Source organism: Schistosoma haematobium, chromosome 4, assembly GCF_000699445.3.
Source record: "Schistosoma haematobium chromosome 4, whole genome shotgun sequence".
In the NCBI taxonomy this organism is placed as follows: Eukaryota; Metazoa; Platyhelminthes; class Trematoda; order Strigeidida; family Schistosomatidae; genus Schistosoma; species Schistosoma haematobium.
This window is the reverse complement of record NC_067199.1, coordinates 2,609,301-2,624,076: the sequence shown is the minus strand read 5'-3', so window position 1 is coordinate 2,624,076 and position 14,776 is coordinate 2,609,301. Positions and strand designations below refer to the sequence as shown.

The 14,776-nt window shown below is 34.9% G+C and overlaps 1 protein-coding gene across 4 annotated transcripts in view; it reads right to left on the bottom strand.

Annotated features, from left to right (window-relative positions):
* AGAP2_1 (Arf-GAP with GTPase, ANK repeat and PH domain-containing protein 2) overlaps positions 1-11,555 on the bottom strand; it is a gene marked incomplete at its 5' end in the record, with an annotated part of 37,053 nt that extends 25,498 nt beyond the window's left edge. Inside the window, 9 exons of one of the 4 annotated variants that reach the window (XM_035730961.2) lie at positions 1,697-1,777; positions 4,807-4,893; positions 5,204-5,677; positions 6,458-6,592; positions 10,371-10,579; positions 10,612-10,746; positions 10,779-11,094; positions 11,130-11,188; positions 11,228-11,555. In XM_035730961.2, the coding sequence (XP_035588684.1) occupies positions 1,697-1,777; positions 4,807-4,893; positions 5,204-5,677; positions 6,458-6,592; positions 10,371-10,579; positions 10,612-10,746; positions 10,779-11,094; positions 11,130-11,188; positions 11,228-11,555 (1,824 nt within the window). The remainder of the gene's footprint in view (positions 1-1,696; positions 1,778-4,806; positions 4,894-5,203; positions 5,678-6,457; positions 6,593-10,370; positions 10,580-10,611; positions 10,747-10,778; positions 11,095-11,129; positions 11,189-11,227) is intronic. The other 3 variants (XM_051215465.1, XM_051215466.1, XM_051215464.1) reach the window with 3 other exon arrangements.
* Between the last annotated feature and the right edge of the window lie 3,221 nt (positions 11,556-14,776).

Sequence of the window (14,776 nt, the reverse complement as noted above, 5' to 3'; positions counted from 1 at the left end):
TGAAAAATGAGTTATATGATTCGTAAAAATTATAGAAGTTGGAATGTTTTACAAAAAACTAATTAGGTATCACGGTTAGAAAGTGCTATAATCTCTTTTTCTTATGATATGACCCAGCTATACCTATTGCTTAGTATTCTTGGACACTAAATCACCCGACAAGACCCCAAATCAGAACACGGATGAACAGGAAAGAGATTATATTCCAAATAACAAGGTTAGATGGAAGTAAGATGCAAGTAAGAAGCACAATAGAGAAAACGTTAGTATATTTATAGTTTTTACATGAGAAGATTGTAGAGTATTCTCTAACTATTGACTAGTGCTGAGCTTGCATTGAGCTTGCTTTAAGCCAGTCTATGTTCCGCTAACAGAAAGTATTGTGACTCAATTATGAAATGTGAATATCTGTGTACTCAGTTTTGAAACGCATTGTTTAATGTTAAAGATAGGGATCCTAAATGACTTCTGAAATTGAAGTAGGTGGAGTGGGATTCGAGTAATAAACATTGTAGTTGATACTCAAGTGGTTTATTCATTTTTGTAGTGATTCGATGAAGTGTTGTAAAAGTTCAAAGATCAATTGATAATCATGCTAGTAGGATGGATAGAACGTGACAAGGTGTCAGTTGATGAAGTGGTTGATAGTTGAACTGAGATTGAGGCCTATTCAATGATAGTGATGGGTTAGATTACATAGCTTAAATTAAGTCAGCGGTGTGGATATATTTATTTCATATTCCCATAAATCTAACGTTTTAATGTCATCCCACTTTCAGAGTTTATTCCCTTCGAACTACATTTCTCATGTTTAATTTCATTGTTACCACGATTTCCAAATATTTATCTATCAAATTGTAGATTTTTTCGGCTATATTGTCGTATGAACTATGATCATTTATGCTGATGAGCAATTTCACCAGGATATGTAGTGTTCGTGACTAAATTTATTTATTTAAACACAAATATTGGTAAAAAGGGACACCACAATAAACATGCACCATAAAATAACGAAATGAGATTGCGAAGTTACAGCGGGACCTTCACTGGCTTCTATTCTGAGCCATGTCTGATAACATCTCAAGCAACTGTTTTGTACTTTCACTATGACCGAACCAGAAAGTCGTGACGGACCAACAAATCCCAGTTCTGGGCAGTTTTCTTTGATACCACGGTACAATATCATAAAGTGAACACCTCTCCACTCTTCTCGACCAGTCCCAAACTTGGCAAACAGTGGACGATGTGAAGTTCACTAGGATGACATTCTTAGTATATGTCCAAGCCACCGAAACTGCTGTTTCAAAATGGTGATACCAGCTGAATTATCGTCGCTGTGCCAAAACACACGATGCCGAACCTCTGCATTACCAACATGGTATTGCCTCTGAAATCCTTCGTGAGAAACGATGATCAAATGAAGAGAGTCGTTTAAAATCCTCAAGTCGGAAAGGTCAGGTTTTATAAGCACAGAGCAAAACTGCTTTCACTGACGCGTGGTAAATCTGAGTTTTTACAGCCAGATTAACATTACGAGGGTGTCAAAGATGGTCCAGACTGGAATAATTCGATCTGGCTTTCGCCAGGCAATACACTTATAACTTAAGCAATGAATCATGTTACTATGTACAGCTAACAGCATGTACTAGATAGAAAAACTATTTTAATTAGAATAATTACTAAAGAAAATACTCACTTGCTTTAGTGGAATCGCACGTCCACTTCCGATTCCATTCAATTTCTTCTCTCTTTCACGCTCATCTTCATTACGTTTTTGCTGAAATTAAAAGTTGAAATTGTAATCATGAAATAATATGTAAAACAGGACGATTCACTACGAAGATATGGTTCATTAAAATAACACACAATGCAACAAAGCAGTAAATGACCATGATATATAACAAATTTTTAGTTGATAAGTCAAAAAAGTAGTACGCTTAACTTGAAAGTGTTTGTATTTTCCCGTTGTTGACATTAAGGACTCCAATCCATCAATATTCACTGGCATACGTACTTCCTGAGCGGACTGGATCGACATGATCATTTAGTCACAAAGTTTTATTAGAGTGAATAGTATTGTAGTCTAGTAAGCGTGCTTCTTCCCATTTGGGACTCGTCACCTGGACGTGTCACCAGATTTATGGTGTCGAGGCTGAGACTCGAGCCCAGAACCTTTCGTCTCAAACGACAATCTGTTATCCACTAAGCTACTGAATCCAAATAGTCACTAATCTGTCCAACAACTATGATGATGTTAGTAAAGATTTATAACGTCACATCGTTGATATTTTGGACTGCAAACTGTCAGTATTTGCTAGCATATGTAAATTCTGAACTGACTGTCTAAATATAGTCATATCATACATTTTAATCAAGTTAATGGCTATCTAGACTCAGTAACTCAGTGGATAAAGCATTAGAGTTTAAAACAACGGGTATTGGGTTCAAGTTCCAATATGAATCACAACACTCGGATGTCCATACATACAGGTGACATGTCCAGAATAGGACGAAACGTACATCATGGATTTCATCTCTAGTCATGTATGTTTCAAATACACTAAAAGATACAAAATCTTTCACTAACCATAAAGTTGAATTTCGAATAAAACTGTTTTATTTTTCTACCTCTTTCGGAGATTTTATGATAAACATGTCTAATAATAAATGGTAGATAATACAACAGTTCACTATAAATCTATAATGACAAACTCTAAAATTAACTTATATATTCAGTGAAGAAAATCAAAGTAAAATATTTTAATTTTGATTGCAATTACATGGCTATATTTCGCTTGGAGAATAAAATTAATTTTCTCATTAAGTGGTTTAAGCACATATGACGTTTACAACAACTATTGAATTGCATACTTAAGTACCATACTCCATTTAGGCAGTCAGTTATTATCATTAATTCTGATTATTTTTTATCGAATAGTATGGTTCGAAAATGGGTACGTGAACTATTACTTCCTAGTTATTGAATCTTATCTCATTTGAAAGATTTAAATTGGAAAATTCTTTTGAAACTGTATCTTCTGAGCTGAGGATTTAATTGCAAGCTTTCATTGATTTTCTAGATATCATCAACATACACTCCAGATGAAAGTGGACTATGACAATTTCTCCACAAGTAACTATTTATCATTTCTACTAGAAGTTTGTGCTAAGGATGCTGTTCAGAAAGGAAATCAAAAACTCAGAGACTAAACTATCCAAGCTCAGAGAATTCAATGCCATCAAGCTTATCATCCTAAGTCATATATTCCTACCACATAGGTGAACTTAACTGTGAATGTTCACTTGATTATTATATACATCTGTAATTAATTCATTTGACTACAACTATGACAAATGTGAGTATTTAATTTTTACAGGTTAATAGAACATTGTGATATTCTACCAATGAGTTCGCCAGTGGATAGCCATCCGTGACACCAAAAAAAAAGAAAACGGTCATTATCTTAATTAGTTTATTTCTAATTCGATAAAAGCAGACGATTTTCCTTAAATGTTTGGCGAGAACGAGATAGACAAAATCAAAATGACACATTAAGTACACTAAACTAAATAAAACTCAGCATGACTGAACACATGAATAAAGTACAAACAGAAAGATTGTGACGTCATATAGTTTGTAAATGCAAATGAAAGGAAGAAAGTAATACGGGATAGTAATGTTCATTATATAAGGATTTTTTTGTAAAAAAAATTAGCATGCCGAAATACGTGAATGATGTTTTTTAACAACTTAGTATACATAACGTTTTAACAGAAGAAAAATAATAAAATAACAGGTTTTTGACTATTTATAAATATGGGCTATTTACTATATATCAGTAACCGAGTAAAGCCTTGTGCGTACATTCTATGAATGATTGTTTACTTAAAACGAGCTAGCTACAATCTGATCTGATAATAACCTGTAATTCAGTGGTTAAAAGTTGAATGCTTTATTCACTATGAAGTTGTGGTCCATAAGCCAAGAATAGGGATTGGCAAACAAGTAAATTAAACTGGCAGTTTTATTTACAACACCAAAATGCGGTACAAAGAAGGTATTAAGATGTGTACAAAACTGATCAACTAAGTGGTAAAACAGAATACAAACAATAAACCTTATATTGCATATGTCGAGCCGGTATATTCAAATAGTGGCTTAGTGGTAAAGACATTCGACTTTCAACCACTACAACTCAGGCTTAAGTCCTACTTCACATAATCACCGTTTGGAAAGCCAGGCAGTATCGCTAGCTCTCAAACATAAAGTACGGGTCAAAGACGAATATGAACTTATTGAGATGCAATCAAGTTTCTAATCTAATGCCTAAGAGCCAGCTAACAATCAGACTTAATTAAACACCTTTTGACTAATCAAATGATTATATAATTATAAAGTTGTTGTATTATAACAATCTTTTTTTCATTCGCCAGCTAATCAGGTAACAAGACATTAACCCCGGACAAACCGATGCGCATATTTTTCACTAAACGAAACAGTAAAAACCCGAAAAACAAAATAAAAACTAAGCATTTTTAAAGAAATCGTTAAAAAAGCCTATGAGAATTCCAGTGAAGAGTATGTAAATTCACAACTGTTTTCTTTAAAAATAAACGTTGAATGAGTTCGGAGCTAGCAAGTTAAGTGTGGAAAATAGCAAAAAACAGTGATATAAAATTTCACAAGCACGTCCCTACTCTCTCTCTCTCTCTCTATATATATATATATATATATATATATATATATGGCCACAAAAAGGCATAGAAAAACGAATTTAAATCTTGTGGAGTTTAAAATCGGCTTACAAATAAATTGGATTTTCGTCTATTCTTTCGTGAATGTGTTGGGGTACTGCTAGGAGTAAGAGATTCATTATTGTCAGCCTTACTTTCCTAGATTAGAAAGAGAAAAATATTCAGATTTCTTTGCTAAGAGGACAAAAAGGAACAAAACATTTAGGCAGCCAGATGAGCAACTAATAATAGTACCGTGCAAAATAACAAAGCTAAATCTGTATAGGCGACTTTAGAAAAGGCTGTACATGATTAATCATTATTGAATCATGCTAGAAAAGAGGCAAGCAATTATTAAGTAGATGTGGGACAGCAGTTACTTTCAAGGTAATTTGATTACCTTCAACCAAGTGATAAACGTGCAAGGAGGGGGCAAAGATGAGCATGCCTTTCTTGTCACAAGACTTACTGCTTCAACCCCTAATCCAATAGAAGATACACTACTGGCAGCAGCAAGCGTGCCTGATGGAAAGTTTGGGGAAACAATAAATGGAGAGTATCCGATAGCGGAAGCTGCAGGTGCAGAGAGAGGTTGTGGTGTAGAAACTCCATTATCCGAAGTACTAGGTGGGTATGGAATTTTGCCGCTATATTCTGAATAGACATGAGGAGAAGGTGATTGAAATATGCTTTCAGAATACTCCGTTGGTACGTACTCTGGACAACGGAATAAAGGATGCTGATGTCTTTCGTCCAATAGAAATGGATGAGTAGCCCAATCTTCGGCTGGATCAGTAGTACAAGTATTAGCTCGAATAGGTTTGACATCTGCAAAGAAGTTATCGCGCTCAGACGGTCGGAAATCCAATGTAAAGGAGTGTTTTGCAATGCTAAGCAGATTAGGTTTGGTGGGATGCAAAAGAGTTTGGTGTAAACCAGAATCCTAAGAGATAGTAGAACAGAGTATTTGTGATATGGTCACAGCTTATCCTAAAGTTTTTAAACAAAGTATTAAGTGTTCTAACAATTAATACAAAACTTGTTAAGAATTGCTAGATCTGAATTCAAACTTCACGTAGGGATGTGTAAAGTAAACTTCTTTCACAAACCGGTAACCAGTAAATTAGAAATATAAAAAGCAATGATTCGGAGCAATATATTGGTTTAAAAACAAGACATAATAAAGTTCTTAGCATAACCAATAATGTACTATAGCTACAATTATATAATAAACAACTTACATTACAAAAATATAAAACACTACTCCAATGAAACTTAGTAAAAAGGGTACCAAAATGCAAATAAAACTAAAATAAGTTGGTGATTCTGAAGCGGGAAATAAATGTTAATGGGACGTTGGACACAAATTTAAACTACACCAAGGGTTTGCGAGTTTTATGAGTACCGACACATTACTGAACTGTAAAACATCATTGATGTTTACAGTTAGGGTTGACAATTTTCTGCTACTGAACACTAATAAGTGCATCAGCAATCCAATGTTCAACGTCCAGGTAAGAAGAGACTACAAATATGTGATAGTAGTTTGGACATCACCATCTGTTTATAATGTACGTTGGTTGGTAAGATTCATGGCATTTTCATAATTTGTGTACAAATAAGTATACCACAAGACTGTTGTACAGAAAAATAATTGCAAAATGTTACATTTCAAGAACTTTCTCGACAGTACGTTTGGTATAAAAAACAATTTAGTTATTACTTCATTGAAATCAAGTTCGAATCCAGGATTGCTGTGAGTATCAGGACGACGATTCGAAGGATTGTTGGGGAACACTGGTCGTTCTTTCCTATCGACACCACTCGTAACTGAATTAGTTACATTACAGTTAACCCCCTGGAATTAAAACAAAGAAACTAGACCTAATAACCGCGGTAAAATGTACACTTTGGATTGATGCTGTCATATTGTTTTTAGTGAATGATATGCAATTAATTCAGTGACTAAGGAGAAGGAACAGACTAAAGGGTTAAGTCGTTACTAATGAAAATAAAAATATGACTAAGCTACTAAGCAGAGAAAATTTGAATACAATAGAAATAACAAAAAACTTATGACAATTTTTACATACAATTCACTTTCCTAGACATAAAATAATCACATACTGTTGATATAAAATGTCCATAGTTTTTCGGGGGTTTTTTTAATTTTGTTCATAAAAATTAGTAATAACAATAAACTTAATTATCGCTAGAAGCTCTGTATATAGACTTATGCACTAGCAAAAAAGTCAACATTCTAATAACAAAACAGAAACGCCACCCATAACAGGCAATCTATGACGAAATCTACACTTGAACTATTTTTGCAAATTATTGTGACAAAATTAACATCCTAGTAGAATTTCTAAAATTTATATAACCGAGTAAAAGAACACTTATGACAGTCAACATAGTAACTTGGCTACATGATAGATATTTCCTAAACATTTTTTTAATATATGATACCTTCTGCTAACAATATCAACCACTGAACAACCATAGAATATGAACAGATGATTTTTAAGGAATATTTGTCATTCTCTTAATCAGAAACAAGGATGTAAGTTTCCACACTTAACATCTATAAATTTACAACACAAAAAATAAAGTTTAAGTAATTATACCAGTAGAACACTACACAAGAGCGGTATACCTCGAAAAAAAAGACTGAAATTCAAGTACAAAATGCTACAATGCTACACTAAAAATTTAAAGTAAGCGAATGAATGACCATTTGCATCAATATGATTAACCTGATACAATGTTATCTAAGGGACTATTATACTTAAATTCGTATTACTATGAGAAGTTAAATAAAATCGTTATCCGTAACCTCTGATATAAATAAGTAACAGTGCACATAAATGAGGATAAAAGAACATTTAATAGATTCACCTAAAGACTAAATGCTAAACAATACAACAATGAAATTAGGCAGTAAATGTTTTTTTTTAATATGATAGAACTGATGAATGAGTCACGTGGGAGTTTACGGTACCATCCGAATAATGAGGGAGTTACTCAATAAAATGGAAAGATTAAACTTAATTAGGAGACACTATATTTTTATTACTGTTCGATTATTTGGGTAATGTCATGGTATGGATTATCGCAGAGCAAAGTACAACTGTTGGTCAGAAGAATAAGTGCTAACGTTAGTCATTAAGATCTCGTCATAATAAAAGTCGTATACAGTTTCAAAATGGTGCGAGTCAAGGTCTCCTAACTCAGCGTTTGGATTTGCACTTTAAAAAGTCGTTTTCCTCAAGGTTATTTCCGTTACGACTATTTCGTCTTTGCTAAGTAAAGGAGAAAGGTCATAAACCCTGTAAGACCATGGCAATATGGTACATATTGAGGTTCAAAATAAGTAACTGAAAAAAACCAAGCTCCAAACTTTATACTAGATCATACTGGTGAGTAAATTTTGCTTTTACTTGAAAATAATGAACCCAGGAAAACTTATTTATCACTAATCTTTCTGCAGTCTTTTGCTCCATCATCTCGACACCGAATTAGCATAGGCCAGAACTAAATAAAACTACCACGGAAAGCACTGCGACTTCCTACCACTACGAACATGAGTCCCATGAAAATATTGTCTACTTAATAATGAACTTTAAGTTTCACACTTAGAAATTTAAATAGATTTACCAATTCTCGATTCTTCAATATATTACACTTTATACGAATTTCGTTACAATTCATCCGTATACTTGGTTTTTATTTAAGATCGCAAACTTTAAAACAACCTGGAAAAAAACTTACAAGAAAATCAGCATAACATCAGGTGTCAGTCAACTGTAATCGAATTTCTCATTTAAAAGATCAGGAAGTAAAACTACTCACAATGAGATGTATCTTATGGCAACACTTGGATTTCAGATAAACACAAGATGTGTTTACGCCAAACTGAAGAAACGTGTGATATGACGGAAGTACATAACTAATAAAAACGCAACTCAAAGGATCTCACAATGTCAACCCAAATCGTAGCTGTCATGTTTTATGAGTAAACGGGAAAATATTTCTCTGCAGTTACGACAAACGACATTTTACCTTTTCACGCTATCTTGATGTTAACTGATACTTTTTTATACGGTCACATTCGAAGCTGACTTTTGCCTATGACCTTTAGAAAGTAGTAACTTAAGATCAATGAAGACAATCAATAATTGTTTGAAACTATAGTTTGAAAGGTAACATAAATTTAGAACCTATTCAGCATGCACGCAGTAATGCTTCAAGAAACGAACTGATGGAAGAAAATTAAACTTTAAATGACTATAATGAAACAATTTGTTAGCGTGACTCCGTAAGCACAGGTTTATTTACTTATCCTTGAGCCAAATTTCCGTGAGGGCTGGTGACATTATCCAACTCCTGCAACTAACTAACTCCTGTTGATTTAACCAAAAAAGTGTGATAAATAATGAATCAAATCGACTACCTTAAAACTTGTACTCCGAGGTAAATATCAGCATTAAAGTACTAAGTGTTTAAAACCGTCACCGTGACAACACGAAATCTAGATATTAAATACTGTTAAAGATTACAAAATGCTACCAAATATTGAATTGTCAGTCCTACTCCTTACTCACTGCACACCATAACTACATGATGAACCAACTGAATGCCGTAATTAGGAGTCAAGTTGTCTCAAGATTAATGGGACGCATCAGTCACATTATTTCCGATCATTATTATACAATTTACTAAGGCCACGGTTCACGACGAAGACTACTATTTCTCAAAACAACGAGCAAGATAAATGATTTCTGCTTTTTAAGATAATACCAGCTCCTCTAACTTCAGACAAAACTTATTTAGATATGTAGGGTAACAATAAAGGGAAATTAAGGTTGGCTTATTATACATTACATCCATAATTAATAATTACCTTTACATAGAGGAATAATGACTAATTTATATTATGAGAATTAAGTCTAGATGAAAACAAGATGTTTGAACTATAAAGATTTAGATTCGAAGAAATTTTATGTAGATCAACATGAAAAATTTAGATTAACAGGCTACTTCATTATGTTGAAAAAGTTTTAGTGAAGCTCTAGGTCTACATCTTTATCAGTAAATCAACAAAATAACCAAGACATGTCTTTCCAATATTGCTTTTTAACGTGAATGTAGCTTGACTAGTTTTATTTGACGGAAACCTATCCGTAAATATAAATCCTAGTAACACTTCTAAATGAGTGACATATAATACCAAAAAATAGTCTTAATTTAAAGTTACCTCCGATTCCGACGTGATTATTATTGAAGTAAAGACTACACGGACCAATCTAAATGACAAACGACCAACGTACATATACATCTATTAACATAAAAAGCACAGGCAAAAGCAACAAGCTTTTTCCTATCTTTCGTTGCTACACATCTTGACTGTAGTTTAGAATATACCTCGAAATACATGAACGGTTGTATATCAGTAAACGTCGATTGAGTGAGCTAATAAGTTTAACATAATATGAATATCTAAAGACTTTCGTCTAATTTTGAGCAAATAGTTTCACAGTATTTAGGGCGCCGAGTGTGGCTAGAAAATAGAGATACAAGGAATGCCGATCAAAAACTTTAGAAAACCAAAAAATACTGGATTTTGATATACTTACGGGGTTTTTCATTAGGAGAGGACCCTCACGAGCATTCACTACATTCGAAAACAAAGACTGTTGTGATTGACTTATTCCAACAATTGGTACACATTCAACAGGACTATTAGCACATGCTCGCTGTTGTGAATTGGATGAAATTTGGGGTGTGATAGGTCTTGGGACAGGTGAGTTACCAGAGGCACGCAATTGAAGTATTTTTAGACATGCTGTGGGAGAAATGAGTATGAATTTCAATTACCATCCTGAAAAACACGTTCAACGTTTAGGCCGTAGGCAGCACACGTCTCATAATAAGCACAACGCTTTAGATCATTGGCAAGTTTTCGAGCACGTGCATCATCTATCACACGCACATATGGCTCACAATTCGAATCTAGGAAGGTGAGAACAATGAGTTACTGATACCTTGAGTCCCAACAAGAATTATGGGTAAACTAGCGATACTCCTGTAAGTTGAAAGACGAGCATAGTAGTCATAGACCACTTGGTAACTTTCGATGTTTTCTAGGCTAAACACAAATATAACTCCATCGACCCATTGACTAAACTGAAGATCAGGCGGACCGCCTTCATCACGAATTAGAAGCAAGTGACTTTGATTGTCCAAAGATAGCTCTTTTTTAAACCTTCCACCTTCTGGGGACTCATCGTGGACATACGCTCCTGTGAGATAGCGATGTACCAAGGCGGACTTCCCACTTTGAACAGAACCAAGAAGCCCCTTACATATCATGCAATAAGAAGAAATATGCTTACCAGTTTTATGCCTGGAACGCCGTTACTTAGCGTCCACTCCTGACTATTGACGAATGCGTCTAAGAGACAAAAAGTTTGATTGACAAATGATACGGTACCTTCAATCGACACAACTAACTGACGCAATGATTCTGCCAAATTTTTATCCTCAACTGCATCAATAAGGTCGTATATAGCATAGATGTTTGGATGAACACTTTCGAATCGTATAATCTCTTGTCTGATAGCATTCGATATATCATTCAGAGAAGACTGTGAGCTCATGATGGTAAACCCTCCACCATTAGACAGTTCATAAATCTGGCGGTACCAAAAGTTGTTTTTCGAGGTCAAAGCATCTGACCGTTCAAATTCCAAATCACACTCTTTACAATTTGTCAGTGTTACTTTTATCGCACCAAATAATCGTGCTTTCAGAAACTCCATTCATGTGTATAGATATTTCCACAGTTTGCCAACCAGCTGACGATGATGGTCAGATAGACAAGTATCGTTGATCTCAAAGGGATGGTCGGAATCCTATTCTTCGGATTCGCAAAAGCTTTTGTTAGGATCAATCATATATGTCTTGTAGCAGTAAACAAATCCCTAAAATAGATAGCTGACTAGATTAGTTTTAGTGGACTCACCTAGCTGAAGGCGCTCGGTCATGCATCAGCACCAGATCACGTGTGGGAACGCTGTGCTCAACATCTACCGCAATCGCTGGCCAGACTAGATCAGACAATTCCGATATACTGGCAATCGTCGAATACAACTTCTGATCTTTTCAATTCTGTCTTTTGATTTCTCTTGGTGGGTACGAGTTATATTAGAAGGTGTTGCTGGTAAAAGCGTCGTCAAACACTGAATACCTGTGCCATCTTCAGTCTTATCAATAAGCTCAATCGATTAGGCAGAAAATCACAAATCGTTTGACTATCTTATTTCATATTTATATATTTGACTTCATAAGATTAGTGTAAATTTCACATTTCCTCAGGATAGAGGATGTCCTAGTGGTATCCACCGCGATTTACTATTAGAACTTCATTTCTTGCGTTGATGTAAACTACATTCTTCTTGGAGCTCATTTTTGGTCATTTCGACGGTAAAACTTTCTACCTGAACAATTCGCGGACTCAAATTTAAGACATGAAGAGCGCCTCATAGTACGATGGTTGGAGGATGAACTATACTCAGTACGAGTATATGAGCACCCTTAGGAACATCATGACTGACATGCACTGTAAGTCAGTCGAATTCAATTCTTAATACTTATTTAAGTATATTAAGTCTTCTAGGCTTCTTTCCGATATATTGGACTCGCTCTCAGTTTTCTGTTATTCCAGCCAACGTGTCACATTACCCTGGTAAAAAATAGTCGAATTTAATGCAATTTTTCACAGGTCAAAGTCTTCCACAATGATTTTAGACGTGTGTGGTTAACAAGATGCTGTGAAAATGTTTTTGAAGTCAAAGTTAGTATATGCGTCGAGTGGTAAATACGTACACATATCTATGTATACATGTATACATATACATATTCATAATATTTTCTCAGTCTGAAGTCCGCAACAGACCAACTGCATTCATGCATAACATTAGGGGATTAATACTCAAATTAATGTACTCAAGTGTTTGGGCGAATTTACATAATCGTACCCCCTTTCACTCCATGATATCTTTCTAATCAAGAGAAAACGTAGTTATTTAAGCCAAAGTAACCGTCAGACATGATTGCCTTGCAGTATGTATCTGCAATGAGTTATTTTTCTATATTTGATGTACATACAACACGTCGCATGTTCAATTCGCCGTGAAGTGATTTCGTAATACATAAGATCTCACGTCAGAATCACATCGTCATTTACTCTAAATCGCTCTAATGTCGAAGTAGGGGTGCAGGGTCCTGTAAGAACTTTTAAAGAAAGGATACGATATTGCTAGCCGTACTTATTCTAACTTAGACTTCTCTTACATTATTTGGACCCATTCCATCTTATTGTATAACACAACTCATTGTCCTTTATTACTGTATTCTCTTATCTCAAGGCTCTATCCACACTTCCCTGTAGCAACGGCAGCTAGTATGAACATTAACTACTAATATATCATATATTTGTCCATTCTATTAAAAACTGTTAAGCATTGCTTAGGGTTTATATTCAAATGTCTTGTCGTTCCTTTGTTACTCTCTTTTACGGCATTAGGCTCTCAATACACAGTTATGGAGCTTCTGAGGCCTAAAACGAACTTAAGTTACGCGTTTTTAACGTCAGAGCTTATATGAAGCGTCCTTTATGTGTACTTTTTAACAAATATAAACTCCTTAAGCACTTGTGTTGCATAAATACTTTTCAGGACCAGAATTCTAACACAATTATGCAGAGTTTGTGCCTGGTCTGCAAAGTAGACACGACGACCTTTTTGAGATAGATCATAAAAACAGCACTCACAGTGCAATACTAAACTACAAACCTAGTCATTAACTCTCTGGGACATCTGCCCAAATGTACTATCTTTTATTTTTATTGATTTCATTTACTTAACAACCTTAATTAGGAAGCATACTTTATGCGAACTAATGTTGTGAATCGTATATCACGCCTGTAAAAATGGTGTGTACCTGCTCCGGCAGAAATATATTATACTTTGAGCAGAGAACGTTGAGGTAAAAAAACTGAATACATATAAGTGAATCAACAAGTGAAGAAGAGCATTAGAGCCGATAATCAGTATTACTTAGACGACTTGGTAACGACAGAGGAAAAGCTACCGGAGAAAGAAATATGTAGCAATTGCATAACACATCGTAGAAACTGAAAGAAAAATATGGTAAACCGAGTTGACTGGTCGATCACAAAGAAGGCAAACCAATCACAGAGATTCAAGAAAAGAAGAACAGGCGAGTAGGACATTTTGAGGAACTTTTGAATAGGCAAGATCCAGTGAATCCACCGAACATCAAGGCGCCACAAACAGACAATCCTATAGGTGTCACTCCACCAAGGGTTTAACAAACCAATATGGCCATTATGCAAATCAGGAGTGGGAAATCAGAAGGACCTGGCAACATACCATGTGAAGCACTGAGGTCTGACATACAAGTAACTGCGAAGATGCTGTAGTGGCATTGGACAATAGCCACACAATCCACAAAGCTGTGAACACGAGACTACTCAGAAAATAGATATTCAATATTTAACGCGGAGAAATACCTAACAATGGAGAAGGCGCGAACAATGAATTGAATGGACTGGATTTGATCGGATGGCATGGCTCGGCCATGCAGGCGTGGTCCATCTAAATGTTACCTTATATCTTCTATTCATGTTAAATATATTGTTCCTTCTCTAGCCTAACGTCGTTCTACATCATGTATTAGTAATTGATACGATACAGTGAGTTGGTGTAGTCGATGGTGTGACTTCCACGTAAGATCTTATAGATTAGGCAGTTATATCATGACAAATATGCAAATTTAGGATTAGGTCTATTATTAGAGCAGTACTAATATCATAGTAGACCATAGTTCTACATTGGTAAGCCCGACTAGATAAACGCAACCTATTATTGTTAATCTTATTTCCATTCTAAATTTCTTGATCTATTTTGTATTTATGTTAACCCAATATTCTAACAGTCCTGATTAATGCTCACATGTA